Source organism: Chironomus tepperi, unplaced genomic scaffold, assembly GCF_022539635.2.
Source record: "Chironomus tepperi strain 1889 unplaced genomic scaffold, CSIRO-AGI_Ctep_v1 contig_33, whole genome shotgun sequence".
NCBI lineage: Eukaryota > Metazoa > Arthropoda > Insecta > Diptera > Chironomidae > Chironomus > Chironomus tepperi.
The window spans coordinates 1,499,411-1,518,691 of record NW_027226155.1 but is presented as its reverse complement, the minus strand read 5'-3'; the positions used below and the strand labels follow the sequence as shown (position 1 = coordinate 1,518,691).

General features: G+C 30.2%; 3 protein-coding genes across 4 annotated transcripts in view; 1 reads left to right on the top strand and 2 right to left on the bottom strand.

The window, feature by feature from the left end:
- LOC139094070 (uncharacterized) overlaps positions 1 to 16,862 on the top strand; it is a 31,164-nt gene extending 14,302 nt beyond the window's left edge. For both annotated transcript variants that reach the window (XM_070644981.1, XM_070644990.1), the window contains exons 3-8: positions 10,123 to 10,197; positions 12,363 to 12,454; positions 12,521 to 12,659; positions 12,947 to 13,179; positions 13,247 to 15,224; positions 15,553 to 16,862. In XM_070644981.1, the coding sequence (XP_070501082.1) occupies positions 10,123 to 10,197; positions 12,363 to 12,454; positions 12,521 to 12,659; positions 12,947 to 13,179; positions 13,247 to 15,224; positions 15,553 to 16,376 (3,341 nt within the window). In that variant the 3' untranslated portion in view covers positions 16,377 to 16,862. The remainder of the gene's footprint in view (positions 1 to 10,122; positions 10,198 to 12,362; positions 12,455 to 12,520; positions 12,660 to 12,946; positions 13,180 to 13,246; positions 15,225 to 15,552) is intronic.
- Orc6 (Origin recognition complex subunit 6) lies at positions 16,753 to 17,730 on the bottom strand. Its single transcript, XM_070645001.1, has 2 exons — positions 17,592 to 17,730; positions 16,753 to 17,531 (listed from the first exon to the last, which is right to left on the bottom strand). Exons 1-2 carry the CDS (start codon positions 17,666 to 17,668, stop codon positions 16,856 to 16,858), a joined length of 753 nt encoding a protein of 250 aa, XP_070501102.1. The 5' UTR covers positions 17,669 to 17,730; the 3' UTR covers positions 16,753 to 16,855.
- A 41-nt stretch (positions 17,731 to 17,771) lies between these two features.
- Positions 17,772 to 18,611, bottom strand: icln (chloride nucleotide-sensitive channel icln). Its single transcript, XM_070645916.1, has 3 exons — positions 18,438 to 18,611; positions 18,103 to 18,376; positions 17,772 to 18,038 (listed from the first exon to the last, which is right to left on the bottom strand). The coding sequence occupies exons 1-3, from the start codon at positions 18,554 to 18,556 to the stop codon at positions 17,877 to 17,879; spliced, it is 555 nt and encodes a 184-aa protein (XP_070502017.1). The 5' UTR covers positions 18,557 to 18,611; the 3' UTR covers positions 17,772 to 17,876.
- Positions 18,612 to 19,281: the final 670 nt, after the last annotated feature.

Here is a 19,281-nt window from a genome sequence, read left to right as displayed (position 1 = left end):
TTTCGAACATATTTGTCGGTTTGGAATTATCGCATCAATAATAATGTACGGTGTAATGACATGACGAAATACACCTTAACCGATGTTCGTTTAATGCACTTTGTTTTCGATGCGAAAAGCGCAACATATACATAGAAATAAATTTTGTGACTGACTAAGTCACTCAATTGATAGAAAAGCTTTTTAATCTTAATCTATTGAAGAAATCTCTTTCAATTTTCAATTTAATAAATAATTTTTCATTATAAAAAAAATATTGCAATTCATTGTGGAATGTGGCGAGTTTTAAGTAGTTGTGCCATGTGCAATGCTATTCATTAAACTTCAATTTTTTATATTTCTTTCACTTTAATCATTTCTTTTTTACATTTTAAATATTTATTTAAGTATTTTTGCTTATAGACATTTGGTCGACGTTGTCATTTTTGCGCCTAATTTAAAGCGAATTCTCACGTAGATTGCTGAATTAATTTTAACAATTAAACAAATATGAATACACTTCTGTGACTTTAATTAAATAGTGAAGTTAAACATTGAAATTGTTTTCTTTGCACATCAATTGTTTATTTTATGTGTGATACGAAGAATGGATTGTATTCTCTTATTTTATATGGCTTTAATTGAGTCGTAATGGAAATTTCCCAAGTTTTTCATAGAAAGCTTTGATAAAAAATTATATTCAAATTTTTTGGCGGGAATATTTTGGTCTGTGATGTTTATTCTTCGAAGTTCAAATTAATACTGAACTTTTGTATAAAAAGGGGTTTCAAACTATACACAGTAAATAATATTCAAATCTCAAATGAACGTTATAGCGTCAATAATTGTAATTAAGCAAATTTTCATATTCTGACAATTCAATCAGTAGAAAGATAAGCAAAATCGCTCATATCAATTAAAAACAAAGTTAACATCGCTATCAAACTTGACAAAATCATTGCAATGTCATCAACAAGTTTAGAAACGTAATAAACAATGATCTCACTTGAATCTTAGATCATCTCAGCACAGATAAGTATCTAATATATAGCTTTGAAACACGTATAGAAATCAAATGGGACAAAAAATATGAGAATTATTTCTTGTCATAAATTATCCATTTACAGCTATAGATATTTTCATAAATTTATAGTTTGTGTCGCTTTCAAAAATGCACTATTGACCATCATATCAACTCATATGTACAATGAGGCACACAAAAAAAAGTGTGTTGCATTCATGAATGTTAATTTATGAAGATGGGGAGACATGGCACACATGTACTTACTTACTTACAAGTTTATTAGTAGAAAACTTTCTGCATATGCTTTACTTTAATTTTTTTCATATTTTTTTAACCAGAAACAGATTAAACAAAAGGAATTTCCTTTACTTTTTCGTTGTGTCATTTATTTCGGCGTGTCTATACAAGCTGTTATTACCACGGCTTTACCTTTATTTTCATATTTTTGTTTTCATTTCGATAAAAATAAAAATGAAAAGTAAAAGTTGATCGAATGCGTTGATCTTTTATATAATTTTCACGAGTCAGGCTCATACATATGTATAAAAATAAGATGAGAGTTATTTTCTTTCTTTCTTTATGCCTCTTGGTGAGATTATCGACCGACCAAATGCATTCAATTCTTCTTCCGCTGTGGTATTAATTCAAAAAAAATATTTATTAAAAAGGAAAACAAGATGAAAATTACAATCAATTAATTGTTACCAATTTGAATAATTTCATCATAAATATTTAAATTTTTTTCCATCTCTCTTTCCATCTTTCATTGACTGTTGTGACTCATTGACGGAGAGTTAGAGAAACAGGTAGACTAAGATTCCAAATATTACTTCTTTTATTAATGACAGCGCATTTAATATCAATAATCTATAATAAATTATGGCAAGGGATCCGAAAAAAATTAGAGAACATGTTTGATTCTCGGGCAAAATGTCGCAATTGCATTATCAACTTGATGATGCTATAACTCTTAAACTATAACAGATAGTATAGACATGTTATATATCGTTGGAATTGACATCCAAAATGCTATCTATTGATACTACTTTGAACCGGTTCAATCGGTTTAAACGGTTCAAAAACCGGTTCAAAGTTGAAAAACTAAGAACTTTAATAACTTTTTCAAAACTCAATAAAAAGCTTTGCTTTAAGGCTCCTTTTGAAGCTTTTAAAAATGCTCACAACTTGTAGGAGCTAGATTTTTGATTTTCGACTTGTGACGTTATTTATGAACCCTCAAATGTTGTAAATTTGACAGCTAATAACTCATGAGCGGTAAGTAATACAGTATTGTTGCTTATCTTAAAAAATTGCATTTTGATACTGCTTTTATGATATGAAGACATATTTAGGATATATTTAAATGTTTTGTCACAAATCGAATACATGTGATTTATAAGCACTCACAAATTAACATTTTTATTAAAAAATGTCCGAAAACCAAGTTGTTTCTAAATTTTTTTTCTTTTAACATAGAAAGCATTGAAATTGCTTTAAATTGAAGTATTAAGTGATTGGGGTCCATCCATCAATGATGCCAAAAAATAGTTTTTTACATTTTTTGCTCAATTTTTTGAAAGTTTTTAAGAATCCAAAAGCAGATTCATAATCAGTATTTAAAAACCTATCCAACGATGTATCATATGCTATAATTTAGCTTTTAAAATGGTTAAATATTAAAAAATATTTATTCGAAATTTTTTACAACAACAACAATGAAATCGGTTCAAAAAGTTGTTTATGAAAAAAATCATTTTAACTCTATTGAAATATAGCATATGATACATGGATAGATAGGTTTTTAACTACTGATTGCGAATCGGCTTTTGAATTTTTAAAAACTTTCAAAAAATTGAGCAAAAAATGTAAAAAACTATTTTTTGGCATCATTGATGGATGGACCCCAATCACTTAATACTTCAATTTAAAGCAATTTCAATGCTTTCTATGTTAAAAGAAAAAAAATTTAGAAACAACTTGGTTTTCGGACATTTTTTAATAAAAATGTTAACTTATAAGTGCTTATAAATCACATGTATTCGATTTGTGACAAAACATTTAAATATATCCTAAATATGTCTTCATATCATAAAAGCAGTATCAAAATGCAATTTTTTAAGATAAGCAACAATACTGTATTACTTACCGCTCATGAGTTATTAGCTGTCAAATTTACAACATTTGAGGGTTCATAAATAACGTCACAAGTCGAAAATCAAAAATCTAGCTCCTACAAGTTGTGAGCATTTTTAAAAGCTTCAAAGGAGCCTTAAAGCAAAGCTTTTTATTGAGTTTTGGAAAAGTTATTAAAATTCTTAGTTTTTCAACTTTGAACCGGTTTTTGAACCGTATGAACCGATTGAACCGGTTCAAAGTAGCATTAATAGATAGCATTTTGGATGTCAATTCCAATGATATATAACATGTCTATACTTTCTGTTATAGTTTAAGAGTTATAGCATCATTAAGTTGACAATGCAATTGCGACATTTTGCCCGAGAATCAAACACATGATAAATGGATCCACATTAATCATATTAAAAGAACAGACTCAAAATATTGTTATTTGGTTGCTGTACAGAAGCGATCTTCTTAACCTTCGAATTAATGATGGTGCTAATATAACAGAGCAACAGCCTACTATGCGAAATTCTTAATTATAAACTACCATTATTCTCTTATTGGCATACTTTATATGGTTAGTAAGAAGACATAATCGAATTTTTTGCACAAAAGAATCAAACAATAGTCAATCGGCCAAACAAATGCCGAACTCGTCTTCAGAAAAAAACTGGTTAAAAAAATTAGAAATTTTTTGTGCATTTTTTTATCTTTCTTCCTTCGTTGTCGATTACAACGTTACGGAAATTTCTACATAACTAAACAGATAAAGATATAGACACAAAAAGACGATTCAATCGAAATTGCTTTTTGTCTCATTTGTTTATGAATATTATTGTACGTCATTTGAATATTTTTGGATATTGGCAATAATCATAATAATTTTATTTTATTTCTTTTGACAAGTCTGAACAAAAATTTTTGGTATGGAAATGTATTCTCGGCAAAATAATCGTCTAGATTAGCAAGTCTATAAAAATTCAATACAAAAGTGCGCATCAAAAAGATCTCACGAGACTATCCACTTTTCATTTCATTTTTTCAATCTTTTGTCTTCATTTCCTTCAAGGGGAAATATGTAATTTAATTTACGTAATGTTATTTTCAAATTAAAATTTGAAGAATGCAGGTGAAATGTCATGGACTTACAACTCTCCTCATATCTCATTTTTGATGTACGACAATCATTTATAATGTGTAAAAGATGAGTTGAAAATCAATAGTAAGTTATTTATCTTGGATGATCAAAAACGCATTTGAAAAAGACAATACAAAGCTTACTAGATGGTTAAAAAATTAAATTTGTAAAGATTGAATTATGAAAATATTTATTTAGAGTTGAATTTCTGTTTGTTGTTTGATTTATCTTTTAAGTATCTATGATTCGATATGTTGACTGAGATTGCTGCTGAACCGATCAAATAACAAAATCCGATTGAAATTTGCAAAAGAATTTTCCCGCCAAAAAAGATTGTTTACATTTTTCTCAATTCTCTTTTTGACCAATTTAACTCTTACTTTCTACTTAAATATTCTCCAAACTGCCAAGAAAGCTTATTGATGAAAGCATCAATGCAAAGTGAACAATAAGACACATTAACTTCATAGCTTTGAGCTAAATGGATTAGAGATTCTCCAAAAAAAAACTCATGACTAGATATTTCAATCACGATAAATGCGTCGTCCAATTGCAAAACAATTCAATTTGCAGGTAAAAGTCATCTATCTTACATTGAATGGAATCTTTTTTTACATTAAAATCACATTGATGGCAATGACGATGATGACACACTAACTGATCTTTAGTTAAGTTATTGAAAAGAAATGAAAATTCGTGAATTCCATCGAATTTTTTACTTCTCCTTTATTTACTTCTTCTTTTGTCTACTTTAAAAACAATCTTCATTGAATCATCGTAAATAATAAGCTGAGTAAATAAATAACGGCAGCAATAACAACAGCAATAAAGAAATTTTCAGATGGTCGGTTTTTGTTGACGTGGGAAAATGGAACGAAGCTGCATGTTTATGTTGTTTTTTATGCACAGGAAGAATCCTGAATGCATAAAAATAAAAGATTTTTTTTGTTTATTGCTTTATTAGTACCTGCCACATTGGTAATGACATTTTAATGCAATGTCTCAATACTGTAAGGATCTACCTACCTTATTTATGACAAACAGTAGACGACAAAAAGGAAGATAATTCTTAGAGACTGATTTACATAATATTCATATTTGTTTATGTTTGAAATTTTATGACTCATTCTTGTATAATTTGCCTTGCTTGTGGCTCACAGTATGAAAGTGAAAGGTTCTCAGACACGAATATGTTCCGAGAATTGGCCTTTATTTAGTAATATTGCATGTACATCTAACTGACCTTTATGTCCAGTCTACTGTTTAACAAATAAAATAAAGAAGATCCCGGAAGATCAGAGCGAGGAATTAACACGAAAACCTTTGTCTTCTGACACTTTTTGGAAGATTTTTGTTTCTTAAGAAAACAATCAAGGCCTTAAATTTATATTTATTTGGGTTTAAAAATTATGCAAATTTATTTATTTTGGTTATCTTAAAATAAGACAAAAGGAAGGGAAACTCAATTGGAGGTGTCTGCAGATGATTTCGCATTTCCAGGAAAGGTAGCAAAATTGCAAAAAATGCATTTGAATATTCAGGATGATAGTTATCGTGGGCTACTTCTGTTTTCTCTTAGTATTAAGCTGCTGATTATGTAACTAACCACGCAAAATGAAACTGAAAGCTACTCAAACTATTTAGCATTTGAATATTTTAAGCAAAAATCAGAGATCGAAGTTAGAGTTGCAAAATAGGTTCCTGTTACAGGCAACTTTGACTTCTTATCTTAGAAAACCATACAAATTGTAAGGTTTTTGTCTGTGACAGGTGCCTGTTTTGCAACTCTGGATCGAAGTCGTCTTGAGTTCACCAAAAATCCATTAAGATTTGCATGTATTTTTTTTCTGCTGGCACTTGTGAAGTATATCATTTCATATAAATTTCAGTTGATTCTTAACAATTTGTGACGATCAAGTTGGCTTCGAAATCTGACAAAATCTTTACAAATGCTCCAAAAACCATTCAACTGTCATTAATCAATCTAAAAACCATACAAATGTAATAAAATTCAAATTTTATGCGTCGGTTAAACTTAAAATGAAAAGAAATTTTTTAATAGCCATTTTAAAATTAATTAAAAACTTCCGTGATCATAAAATCAACATGATAATCGGTAAAATATTCAAAGAATGTCCCAACCCCCGAAAATGTAAATATTTTTATCTATGATTCATTGATAGATATTTTTCGCCGATGACACACGATTGTCGATTTCTATAGGAAATCGCTGCCCAGCCAAAAGTGAATTTCACACCTCGATTTTTGCAATAAAAATTTAAAAAATTCTCACAAGAAATAAAAAAATTATGTAAAAAATTCTTTAAGCTGACACAAGTATGTCCTCAATTTCCTACAACTGGCTATGTAATAATTGCTGTAAAATGTGACAGAAATTCCTTAAACATTCCTTAAATCTCTAGCCAGTTAGTAAAGAATAATAATGAAATGAAAAATCTCATTCAAAGTTTCAAGGTAAACGACTTGCCAAGCTACAGCTTTGCAAATTTTTCTTCTGTTGAGTGAAATAAAAATAAAATGTAGAATTATGGAAAATGCTTTAAAAGAATTGCATCTCACATGATCGGCAATTATATGAAACATAAAAATGTTACAAAAGTTCTCGTGTTTGATTGAAGAACTTTAGCGCATTTTACAAAGTTTTACTTATTTAACGGTTTTTTGAAATTTGAATTTTTCAACAGTTTTTGTAAATTTTGTTCAAAAAGTTGTTTACTTTTGTGCTGAAATACAAAAATCATTAATTATTGTGTTAAACATACTTTTAAATACTTGATGAGTGGCTTAATCGATAGTAAAGGTGGTAATAAACCAGATAAGAGTCAAGCTTGACTTCTAGCTGAACAAAGTGAGTTAAAATAAAGCAAGTTTTAAAAAAACACGCTAAAACTAAGTTAGCAATCAAATAAAATTATAAACTCGACTAGTAAAGAGATAATTATTACTTCATAGACACTACTCATCATAACTGCGTCATGTTTTTGCTTCCCAACAAAAATGTTTATACCTCTGGCGGTACTCAATGAAGCTAATTACAAAACCACAGATAAAAATACAAAAATATTTTATTCAATTGACCGAATGACTGAATATCAAATTCATCACATTAGTTTCTCCTTCAAAATTCATCACCTGGCCATAAGATACAAGTATATTAATATAAATAATTTATTAGTAAAAAGCGAAATCATTTTGACACATTTTAGTATGTGTCCGTAGAGTCAAGTGCTTTTATTGAAAAGAAAGAAAGAGACTTAAGAGATCAAAAAGGCGAGAGAGTTGTCCGATGAACCGAAAGTGATTATAATGAAAATGAAATTTTTTGTTTCTCTATCGCTTAAGTGAAAGAAATCCGACATGTACACTACGTACGACTAACCAAAGCAAATCATTAAAAAATATTATGATGAAATATTCTGGTCGGCAATTTGTTAAAGTCACAGACGTGAAGGTGTCTCGGCAGTGTAATGGTTAGTTTTGGATATTAATCTATGTATTTTGTGTTGTTAGATGGAATGGTCTGTAAAGATTTTGAAGATATGACTCAATCGACGACAATACTGTCTGCAAAACAAAACAATTGACTATAATTAATCTTTAAGAACTGGATTATGTCTTGCCAAAATAATTTCGAGTTTTTATTTCATTTGAATAATTTGACAAATGTTCTTTATAGACTATTAGGAATTACGGTTCTTAATTCTAAAATATCTTTTGGTATATTGAGCTTTGATCTTGATGTCTGTCTTGAAGGCAATTTTTGCGGCTTTTGAGGTTTCTATTCTTGTTCTTCAAGTTTTGTCTTTTATTGTTTTAGAATAGCACAAGTCGGTTAATCGATCTAAGAACTGGCATCAGGCCGTGGTGTCACTAGCATGGTGCCAGATTTAAATCGAATCCGGTACTAATTCAAAGTAACGTTTGTCTGGGATCGGTGTTTGGATCGACTCCCAAATTGGTGTAATTTTGGTCAACTTTACTCAGATCCAGTGAAAGTTCATTTTTGTTGGAAATATGGCCAATCTAAAGGGAAGATCCCCGAAAAGTACAAATCGGTTAATCGATCAGAAATCATATCCCAGGCCGGCATGACTCTGACTTGTTGCCAAACTCGGCTTAAATGCAGCATCCTGCCAGATTCACACCGGCTAATTGCTGGATTTTGGATTAATTGATCCAATCAAATTCTAGGTTAAGTTCATTATTTTTATTGATTTCTAAGAAACTCGTCATTTTTGTTTAAAAAATTGCCAAATAACAATAAGATTCAGTACAAACATCCAAAATAAATCTAGTAAATTAAGCAAAGCTGCCAATTCTTGTGCTCTCTTCAACAAACAATCAATATTGTTAAATGAAGTGCAAATATCTCTTCCAAAAAGCCTTCAACAATCATGAAGAATTTCCTAATGAAACACTCAAACCTTACAGATATATTGATGGGATGAGAATGACATGGATTGTCATGTTCTTAGCAGAAAGCGATATATCCAATCTCGCGTACACAAAAAAAACGAATATGAAATGTGATCTTTGATGATCCAACAACAGCGTCAAGCCAAAAAATTCAGCTTTTCGAATATTTAAAAATAAAAAATACCTTTTTTGTCGCTCAAAGAGAAACCTGATGAGTAAGACAGGTTATGAAAGAAGGAGAAGAAATAAAAAAATGAATGTAAGTAAAGAGTCACAAAGAAAGGAGAAAACTTGAACTTGAAAAATAAAATCATCCATACACGCAATACAGCGATAAAATAATTTGAATATGTATAAATTATATGTTTCTGTGGCACATCTCATATGTATGTTGTGATATTAATTGTGGTGACTTTATCACGGATCGATCTGATCATGATAATCAAAATAAAAATTAAGTTATTGTGTGAATGAAATGAAAACTTTTTCGATTTGTTTTGAAATTAATTTTTTTGAGATCTACAAGGCTTTGGATTTTGAAATAAACAGCAGAACAGAAATAAAATTATATATTGTAGATGACTTCATTGAAGATTGATATTTAGTTGCCGGCATTTTTTAAGATGGGTTGAAATTATATTTTTTGGCGAATGAAGATTCTCTGTTTGTTTTGTTTACGAAATATAGTATTTTGAAAGGTCACAACTGTCTTGAAACACATTAATTATGATGTGTAATAGGAAATTCTTTAATAATTGAGAATGAAATTAGCAGTTACGGTATGATTTTAACAGATCTTAATTAAAATAACAAAAAAATGGATCTTTGATGTGATTTTTTGAACTTAAAATTTTTCAAATTTGAAATATCCGTTAAACATACATTAATTAAAGAACACGATTCTATGCATCGTAAAATGAAATAATGAGTTAATAATAATACACATCCTTCAATTCAACCTGCAAAAGTCGATATATTCAATGAATACATCAGCTTCTAAACAATAAAGAACAATACAAAAACATTGCTACATGAATAAGAAATACGAATAGTTTGAACGATCGTAAAATAGGAAATCAGAAGATAGTCAATCAATGTGCATGATGAATACTAAATATACTGGATATATGAATGTACTTTAAATGACTGTGACTATAATGATTATTAGATTTTTACACTTCTTTTCATAAAAACCGAGTGTATGTGCTTCGTTAGTCAGCTTTTTAAACACATTGATTCTTTAATCTACATGACTTCAGAAATGTTGAGAGGGTGTGGCTCTTTAGAAACATATAAAAATTCCACTATAATTCAGGAAATCTAAAAGGATCACACTCGATCATCATTACATGAGATTCACTTAATAAGAACCGAAGAAGTTCAGTCAATCTACAATAATTATTTTTTTTTATTCTCATTTCAGATACAAAACTTGTTCCAGACGACGATCCCGAAAACGCTAAGCATGAGTTTGCTTTCGATAATCTAGCTTTTAAAGGTAAATATTGCTATTTTCAGTATGATATCTCTCACGCGCGTCACTTAAAGTGATTCCGATAGAACGGTTTAGTCAGAATTCTAAAGAAATACGTTAAAATCAACTGTATTTAGACCAATAGCTGTAAAATTGATTATATTGAGTATTTATTTGCATATTTTTGTTGAAAGCTTTGTTGAAAGTGTATCAACTGTCGTTTCATATTCAAATTGTATTTAGAACTTCAATTGGTTGATTTTCCCCTTTTATAGTAGTTTTGATCCCTTTGTGAACTCCGAAGAATTAACATCTTATTATATTTTCGTCCAGTTATTATTTACCAGATTAGAACTTATAAGTTCCTTCATTTACAAGTTATCGATGTGATTTCAACAGTCACTTCTTCCAAGCACATTCCACAGTACACAAACTCTGCCAAATTCCACGCAATATTCACTCTTTTATGAGAATTTTTAACCATAATGTGAATTCGAAATATTTTTATATTCTTATGTGTACAATGAATGTGTGGAGCAAGAAGAATTAAAATTTAAAAAAGAAGAAGACACACGAAAGATTTCGATGAATGTCTAAGAAAGGAAACTCGCCCATTAATTTACATTTATGTCATAAACGACGATTGAACAGTTGGGATCAAGATTTTTTTTGATGATCTTCTTCTTCTTAATTCTCGTAAAATCTCCTTTGCATCGTTCATTTATGCATGATATGCCTTCAAAACATTTCATTCCTATTAAGAGCTCGCTTTCATGTGTAGGCGTAATTAATTAATTTTGATTTGAATATTTTTCTGTTCCTATTCTGATCATTAAAGATTCTTCTTTTTCGTAGTCTTGCGTGTTGAGTGCTTATTCTGTTGAAATTCTAAGTATAATGGCAATTATGAGATGAGATAGGCACAGCTAATAATGAGAATAAGTTAATTTTTTTGAGTTAAGCTCAATGGTCGCCTGTAACCATTAAGTTAATTATTTAAATCACCATAATTTGCAGCAATTGTAACCAACTATTCATGAATCATGTAAAGAAATTTTTTATTTCTGCAACAACAACAATCAAGTCAGTAGAAAGAGAGCTTTCGATTCAATTTATCAGCTCTTGTCAGTTGACCATACAACCGGTTATTTTTGTGAAATTTTTTTTTATAAACATTTTTATTTTTGTTGATCATTTTTTTCAAGTTTATTATCAATGAAATACGATTTATAGGGTATTTAACTTTCCTACGATACAAACATGTGAGTCTATTCATCCGAAAATTGATTTTTTATGCAGATTTGCTTTGTTACTCACATATGTTTGGTGACAATTCCTTTCTTTTTTTGATAAATCTCTTTTGACTGAATTTCGATGCGGGAAATTAGATATTATTCGTGATCAATTTGTCCTAATCTTTATTGACTGTGCGCTTGACATTGTGTAGATTTGATAGTGCGATTATTATTAATTGATTTAACAGAATTAAGATATCAAGATTAGGTAAATTGATTAAAATTGTGAAATTCAAGTTTTCAATATCAAGTTCAAAATTTGAACTTTGAATAAAATTCGAAGTATTCAAAAATTTAAAATCCGTTGAACTTAACTCAAGTTCAAAATTTGAACTTTGCGAATAAGATTCAAAGTTTTCAAAAATTCGAAATCTGTTGAATTCTACAGTCATTTAGAAACTCACTGACAGCTCACATCAAGTTCAAATTTTGAACTTGTCGAATAAAATGCGAAATATTCAAAATTTAAAATCTGTTGAATTTAACGAACATTTAGAAACTCGCCGGCATTTCACATTATTGCCTATTACCACTCACTTTATTAAATTTTCAATGTTTTATTGGCATTTATTTGGTCACTTCTTATATTTACAATAAGATAGACTCTATGTATGGAATAAAAAGTGAAATGGAGTTGGACGAAAGATCATAGATAGTAATAAAAATAATAAAATATAAAGAAGAAAATGAATGAAAATTATATAGAGGTGTATTTAAATATAGATAAAAATCAATAGATGAATAAAATGAAAATTAAAAGTGAATTTTTAATTTGGGTGATATTTGAGAAATTAATTAATTTTTACTATCTATCGAAATATAATAAAATATAGAGAAATTTCTTATTTCCTTAAATTAATCATAACAATCATTTTTACGACTCTTTTGTCACAGGTGATGGAAATAAATTGAATGCAAATTGGACATTGCCTAAAACTGCAACCACAAATGATAAACGAAAGCCACTAGATGACAGCTATGCGGGCGTAAGTTAATTTATATGATTTAGTCTAATGGAAAATTTAATTAATTTTTTGGTTGTTGCTGTTTAGATGCCAGCACCAAGATTGGTGTCTTTAAAAGGATCAGACTTCACAGGCTTAGGTATTGAAGTCTATGGAGGCTTAAAAGATGGAATATTTGTTAAGAAAATTGCACCTCAAGGACCAGCATCTGGCCACATAAATATCGGTAATTATAAAGCTTAAAGACATTCCTGGTAACGCACTGTTTGTAGCTAATGGCTAATGTGTGTTATTTGCAAAAATTATTAAAATTATTAAGCTACTCAAAAATGGCATTGTGTCGATAACTGTTAATTGGAATGATTATTTCAACACAAATGGCCACTTCCTGTCTTCAATATTATTTTACTGTCGACTCAGTCGGTGTTCTACAATATTATAATCGACCTAATTAAAAATGAATTTTCTGTTCTGTCAAGTCGACTTATCATTATCATTATCATTTAAATTCAGGTGATCGCATAACAAGTTTGACAATTGACTTTCGGCATATTGTTCAAGAGGATGCAATGACTTTATTAAGCTATGCATCACCATACAATGTCCAATTGGAATTAATAAATGGCAACAATAAATTGAGGTCATCGGGATCATCAACAGCTGATACAGCAAGTCCAAAGCCTGGTCGACAATCACCACTTGTACATCCATTAGTCAGATCGAGTAGCCAATCAGATTTAAATACGGTAAGCTAATGATTATGTCCATTAAAATTTTAATTGCTTAATTTTATTTTTGTCCACAAAAAAATAGATTGAAAGAAATTCCCGAAAACAACTCGGCAGCAATGACGACAAAGATTATCCAACACTCAAAATGGATAAGAATAACGAGGCAGCAGCCGCGGCATCAGCAATGACAGATACAAGTGTTGGTGAAAATGAAAAGAAGAGTCCATCATTATATCAGCAATTTAAGACACGAATTGCTAAAATAGAGGAGAAATTTCAGACGAGATCGCATGACAAAAATAAAATGCAACAAGAGACAATGAATATGGAAGAAGGAAAGAGTAATGACAACATGATGAAAACAAAAGAAGACGAAGAAGTAATTGCAGTTGATGCACAGGAACCTGATCAGACAAAGAAGGGATTGAAATTTGGCATTCGTGTATTACCGGCAACAATGAATGAGAAAATATTTGGTCGATCCAAGAGTAAGTCACCAAGTCCACCAGTCCAAATGGAAAATGAAATGGAGAAATCGAATGACGTAAAAATTGATGTTGATCAAATTGATGGAAGTAATAAAATGACGACGGAGGTTACAATTGAATGTGAAAATTTTAACAGACAAGGAAGCGTCACGTCAAGTGTTAAAAGAGATGCAAATGGAATACCACAAGAGTTACCATCATTTATGGCTAATGCTGCATATGCGGCAAGAGAAGGTCGTAAGTCATCGGCAGCAAATATTGATGCAGAGATGAGGAAGTCAAAAGGTAAAGCACCACGTCCACCAATGGTCTCAGTTGATCTTAATGAAAGTACACAGACAATGGACACAAATTTGACAGTATCAGTCGCAGACATATCAACAGAATCAATTAATAATATGACAGCAAATAACATGAATAATGTCAATATGGAAATTGAGGATGAACTCGATAGAATTACGGAAAAGTATCTGAATCAAAGTAAAGACAAAATGAATTTCTCTGATAATTTTGCAAACTCAAGTATGCTTAACAATACCGAAGGGAGTGTTACATTGTTTGACAAAATTGAAGAATTAAAAGATGACATTGATGATGTTATATTGCGTCGTAAAGAACCAAGCAATAGTTCGACGCCCAAATGCGATAGAAAAGAGCTAAATAAAGACTTTGCCTTGAATTCATCAGATCTTGATTTATCGAATTATGGTAATGGAATGGAAGTGCTTAATACAAGCGATATCACGGTACATCAATCTAATAATGTTGAAGATGACGTACAGAACGATGAAACACGACGTGCTGCAAGTTTGGGTGATTTATCATTAATGAAGAAATCTTTGACCGAAAAAGACTGCAATAATAGCAGTACATTGGAGCGAGCACAAAGTTTAGATATTACCGATAATAATAATTTGATTCCTAAACAATCATTGGCATTAGGACTATCGAAACCAACAGCTGATTTGACAGTCATTAATGGTGAATCAGATCCAACAATTTATACAATGACAAAAGCAGATGATGAAGAAGTGATTAATGAAAATGGCACAAACAAGACAGACCAAACAAAAATGAGCACGTACGAGTCAGAAACGAATATTCCGGATGATATAAAAGTCACACGTTATCCAATAACTATCGGAACAATGGAGAGAGAACCAAAATCAGACGTTTTGAAGAAAATCCTTGGTACACCAACTAACGTTGCCGCCAACATGCAAAAAATGAATGAAATGGAAATTGCTGCACCCTCAATTACTTTAAATAATCATGTTGCAACATCTGAAAATGTGCCAATGACATGCAATACTATTAGCAATTCAACTGTCGTTACCATTGAAAGTAATTCACGAATTATAGATCCCGCTATGGATGAATTGTCTGTTGACACATTGGAGCAACAACCTGTTAGCCTTACACTTGTTAATAATACAATTGATATAAATACAGCAACTGATCCCAATCACATGTCACCAATCTTCTCAAGTGATTTTAATGGCGTAAATAGCATTAAGATCTCATCTGTTGAAGTTAAGCCAATAACGACCACATCCACTATCATTAAAAATGGTAAGCAGTTGTTTGATGATTAGTTTAACTTGTTTCTATTATGAATGGGGTACCACTTTGTCTGTCTGTTTGAGAATCCTTTAAAATGACCGTTATTTTTTCAAATATTTTTTTGAACTTTAATTTTCAAATATTTTCTGACCGTTTCTTTTCAAATATTTTTTGACGGTTATTTTTCAATTCTTGACTTTTTCAAATACCTATTCTGGGCAAATTGCGCTTACGTCCATTATTAGTGATAGACCATGACCATGCCAATTCCAAACTAATCTATTGTTTATTGGAAAATTGATTGATTAATACTTTCTACGCATTAATTTATTTGCAGATGGATTTTATGTAAAAGAAAATGTAGTTACGATTTCCACAGACTCACAACCATCATCGATTCAATTTATTGATGATGTTAAATTAGATTTTAACATGCAAGTCTTGGATGATTTCGAGAAAGAAGATAAAATGATGAAAGATGATTTTAAACCGAAGATTATTGAGGCAGAAATCAAAGAGAAATTGAATGGAAATCATGCAGATATTGATTCCGAAATAAATAATAACAATGTATCCAAAACAACCATTAGTCATGAAGGTGCAAATAATCAACACCAAATGAGCAAATTCCTCACAGAAATTGTTTTTAAAGGTGCCGATGATTCAGCAATTGAGGATATGGCAACATCTGAAGAGACAGCAACCCTAACATCATCAACAATGTCAAATGCATCTTCAGAATCTTCATCAACATCTCCGCCAATTTTAACATCCACAAAAATGATGACCCTAACAAATGTTCCATTATCTACAGCTAATTTCATCAATAATGAACGAAATCACATAGAGAAGAACTTTATACCACAAAGTAATGAGATCAAATTCACAACAACTGTCTATGAGAATTCTACGACAAATATGAATGGAAATCATCGAGAACCAACAAAGAGAATATCACAAATTGAACAAATAAGACAGAACTTTGAAAAGTCATCACAGGAAGGAACAGCACCAATACCAGTTGCACGACGATCCTCAGCTCCATTAAACACACCGAAAACACCGTCCAAAATACCAGTATTTAGTAAGAAGTCATCACCGACAAATCGAACAAGTAGCAATAAGATGAACACGAGCAGTAGTTCCGATAGTGTTGGTTAATTATGTACATTAAAAATGTGAACTAATGCAAATATTTACTTAAATTATGTTAAACGTAATATCCTTAATAATCTTAATTGAATCAATTATGATACATCTAATACTTTTTGCAAGAAGAAAACGGAAACATCAAAATTATGACATAAGCTGTCTACCTACGTCTACATACTATTTTCTTAAATCAGACATTTCTAATACCTAAGTTAAACATTATTATTTGATTAAATTGTTGCAATTTTGTTATTACTTATTTTTCTTTTACCTTAAAAACATAAGCCTACATAAAATTATGTATCTATGTTATAAACAACAACAAAAAACTTCATGTAATGCAGAGCAAGTGAAAAAAGAAACGAAAGGAATTTGAGTCAGATTTTTTAAAAATGGAAAGCCATAATTCTGTATTTTCAGATGTAGTTTTACTGTATACCTTAATCAAGAAAAAAAAAATTATTAATAAATGTTAAATTTATATTTTTTTACTTATTTGTACGTAGTTCTTGATATGCTTTATCTAATATCCTTTTTGCCCATTCATCATATGTCTCTTCTGCCTCATGTCTTCTAGTATGAACTGGTTCTTGTACATCTTCAATACTTTCAGGTACATTCTCTTTTACAGCCTCTGATTCTTTCTTGGTGCTTCCTTTTGCCTTCTTGTTGAAACTGCTTGTCCACTTTTCCCATGACTTTTCCATTGTACCCCATTGGCTGTGAGTTAAATTACTTAAGTTGAGGACATTCTTTTTGAGAACTTTGACATTTTCATATTTGCATGCAAAATAGACGCTCATGACAAATACTGCTGGATTTATATCTTGATCTTCGTACGTTTGTTGCTTCATATAATCTTTAAATATCTCTTTTGCTAATTTTTCGACATTATTTGTATGTGTTATGCTTAATTTCCTGATGACTTCATCTATTGTAAGCTTCTTATTGAGATCCAGTACTTTTTGCAGAATTTTTTTGTTCTTATTGTAAATTGACTTTTTCAGACATGATTGCTGTATTGCCAAACTCGTTTCTGCAAATGGATAATTTAGTAATTCACAGCTGATGTCTAGGCATAAAATCACTTTTGCATTTTCATTCATGTGCTTCAATATTTCACTCGATTTCGCTTTAATTAACTCTAGAATTTCAATCGCTTTGCTGGAAGTTGAAATATTTTTTAAGTATTTGGATTAAATTGGTTTATTGATATAATCTTACCTGATTAATCTGTCGTTATGGTTCATTCCGAGCTTCAGAACCATTTCATTAAAAATTTTCTGCTGAATACTGGCCATTCTCGTTAGAATTAAATAAATTAAATTTTCAAAAATATTCTGATGTTTCGATTAAATTGGCGGGAAAATGTTAAACCATTCAAAATTGAAAAATACGTTAATGTTCAAGTGAAATTTACGAAAAATAAATTTATTATAATTAAGTTTTAGAACGGATTGAACAGAGGAGAATAATTTTAGTGATTATATCACATAGGTATTTTGACTTTTAATCATCTGCAAATCGTTCATCATTAATGTTCATTTGCTCCATATCCTCTCCATCCAAAAAGTTGTCATCCTCATCGGATTCTTCCATTTCTGGTCGTTCTGGATATCGTGACATTGCATAATAAATGTTATCAACATCATCGATGTTATCGGGAAGCATCTAAATAATTTAATTATATTAGTTTAATGACTCAATATTGAAATACAACAAAAATTCTTCATACCCAAAACTCAGTTATTGGCGAATCCTCATCACAATCTATATATTCCTCATTTTCATCATCATCACCATTTTCCTCATTGTCATGAATCTCTCCATTTTCAGTTCCATTAGCGTGATTTCCAGCTTCAACTGGTTCATTATTTGTTGGCCATACACAATCAATCATGAAATATATTGAACGAACATTTTCAGTACTAATAGCTTGTACGACAATTTTGTCCCATGGAATTGAAAATCCTTGTGAATTAGAGTCATCCTTTCTCCATGCTAATTCACTAGAATTGAATAAGAAAGGATTAGAAACGATTTAAAGCATGTAATTTTTGTTTACAATACGTTTTTGTTATAATTAGCTCTCCACGCTCAAATTCACCATTATTGATGCGCAACTTCATTTCCTTATTGAAATACTCAATATCATCTTGTTCATAATGAATTCTTCCAATTGATATCATCTTCCAAAACACTAAATAATTAACTCTTCAATCTCACCGGTTTTTTAACGAAAACTTTTTCTAGGGGAATGTCAACTTTCGTGAAATTTTTTAAAAACATTCGTTAAGTTTTAAATTTTTTCTTCAAAATTTTCATCAACACAAACAGTAAGCTTTTTATTTAATTTAATTAAGTGCAGCGTGTAATGGAAAATGAAAACAATAGAAGAAGGAAGTCAAAATCACGACAACCAGAAATAAGGTCACTGACAGGACAAAAAGAAAGCAGAAAAGTTGAAAAAATAAAGAAACAAAAGCAAAAATTTCAATGGAAAAAATATTTAATCTTCCTGACATCCTTAATTACATTAATCATAGCATTTATTTTATATCAATTAAAATATGGAAGCTGTGAATTTTGGAGTTCTTATGAGAGAAACTACAATAAAATCGTTTATGGCGATGAAAAGTATTGCTATCGGAAAATTAACACAGATCTCATAAATGAGAAGTTATTAGAGGAAATTGTTGGGCAAGATGATGCAATAAAATTAATTAAAGGCAGCCTGAATTTAGCAAATAATGACGAATACATCCAGATGATATTTCATGGATCTACAGGAATTGGAAAGACTTTATCATCTGAAATTATTACAAAGAATTATCCAAATCCAACGAATGTCCAAAAATACATTTGGAAAGTCCACGAATTCTTCAATTTAATTGAAATCGCTAAATCAAGACTT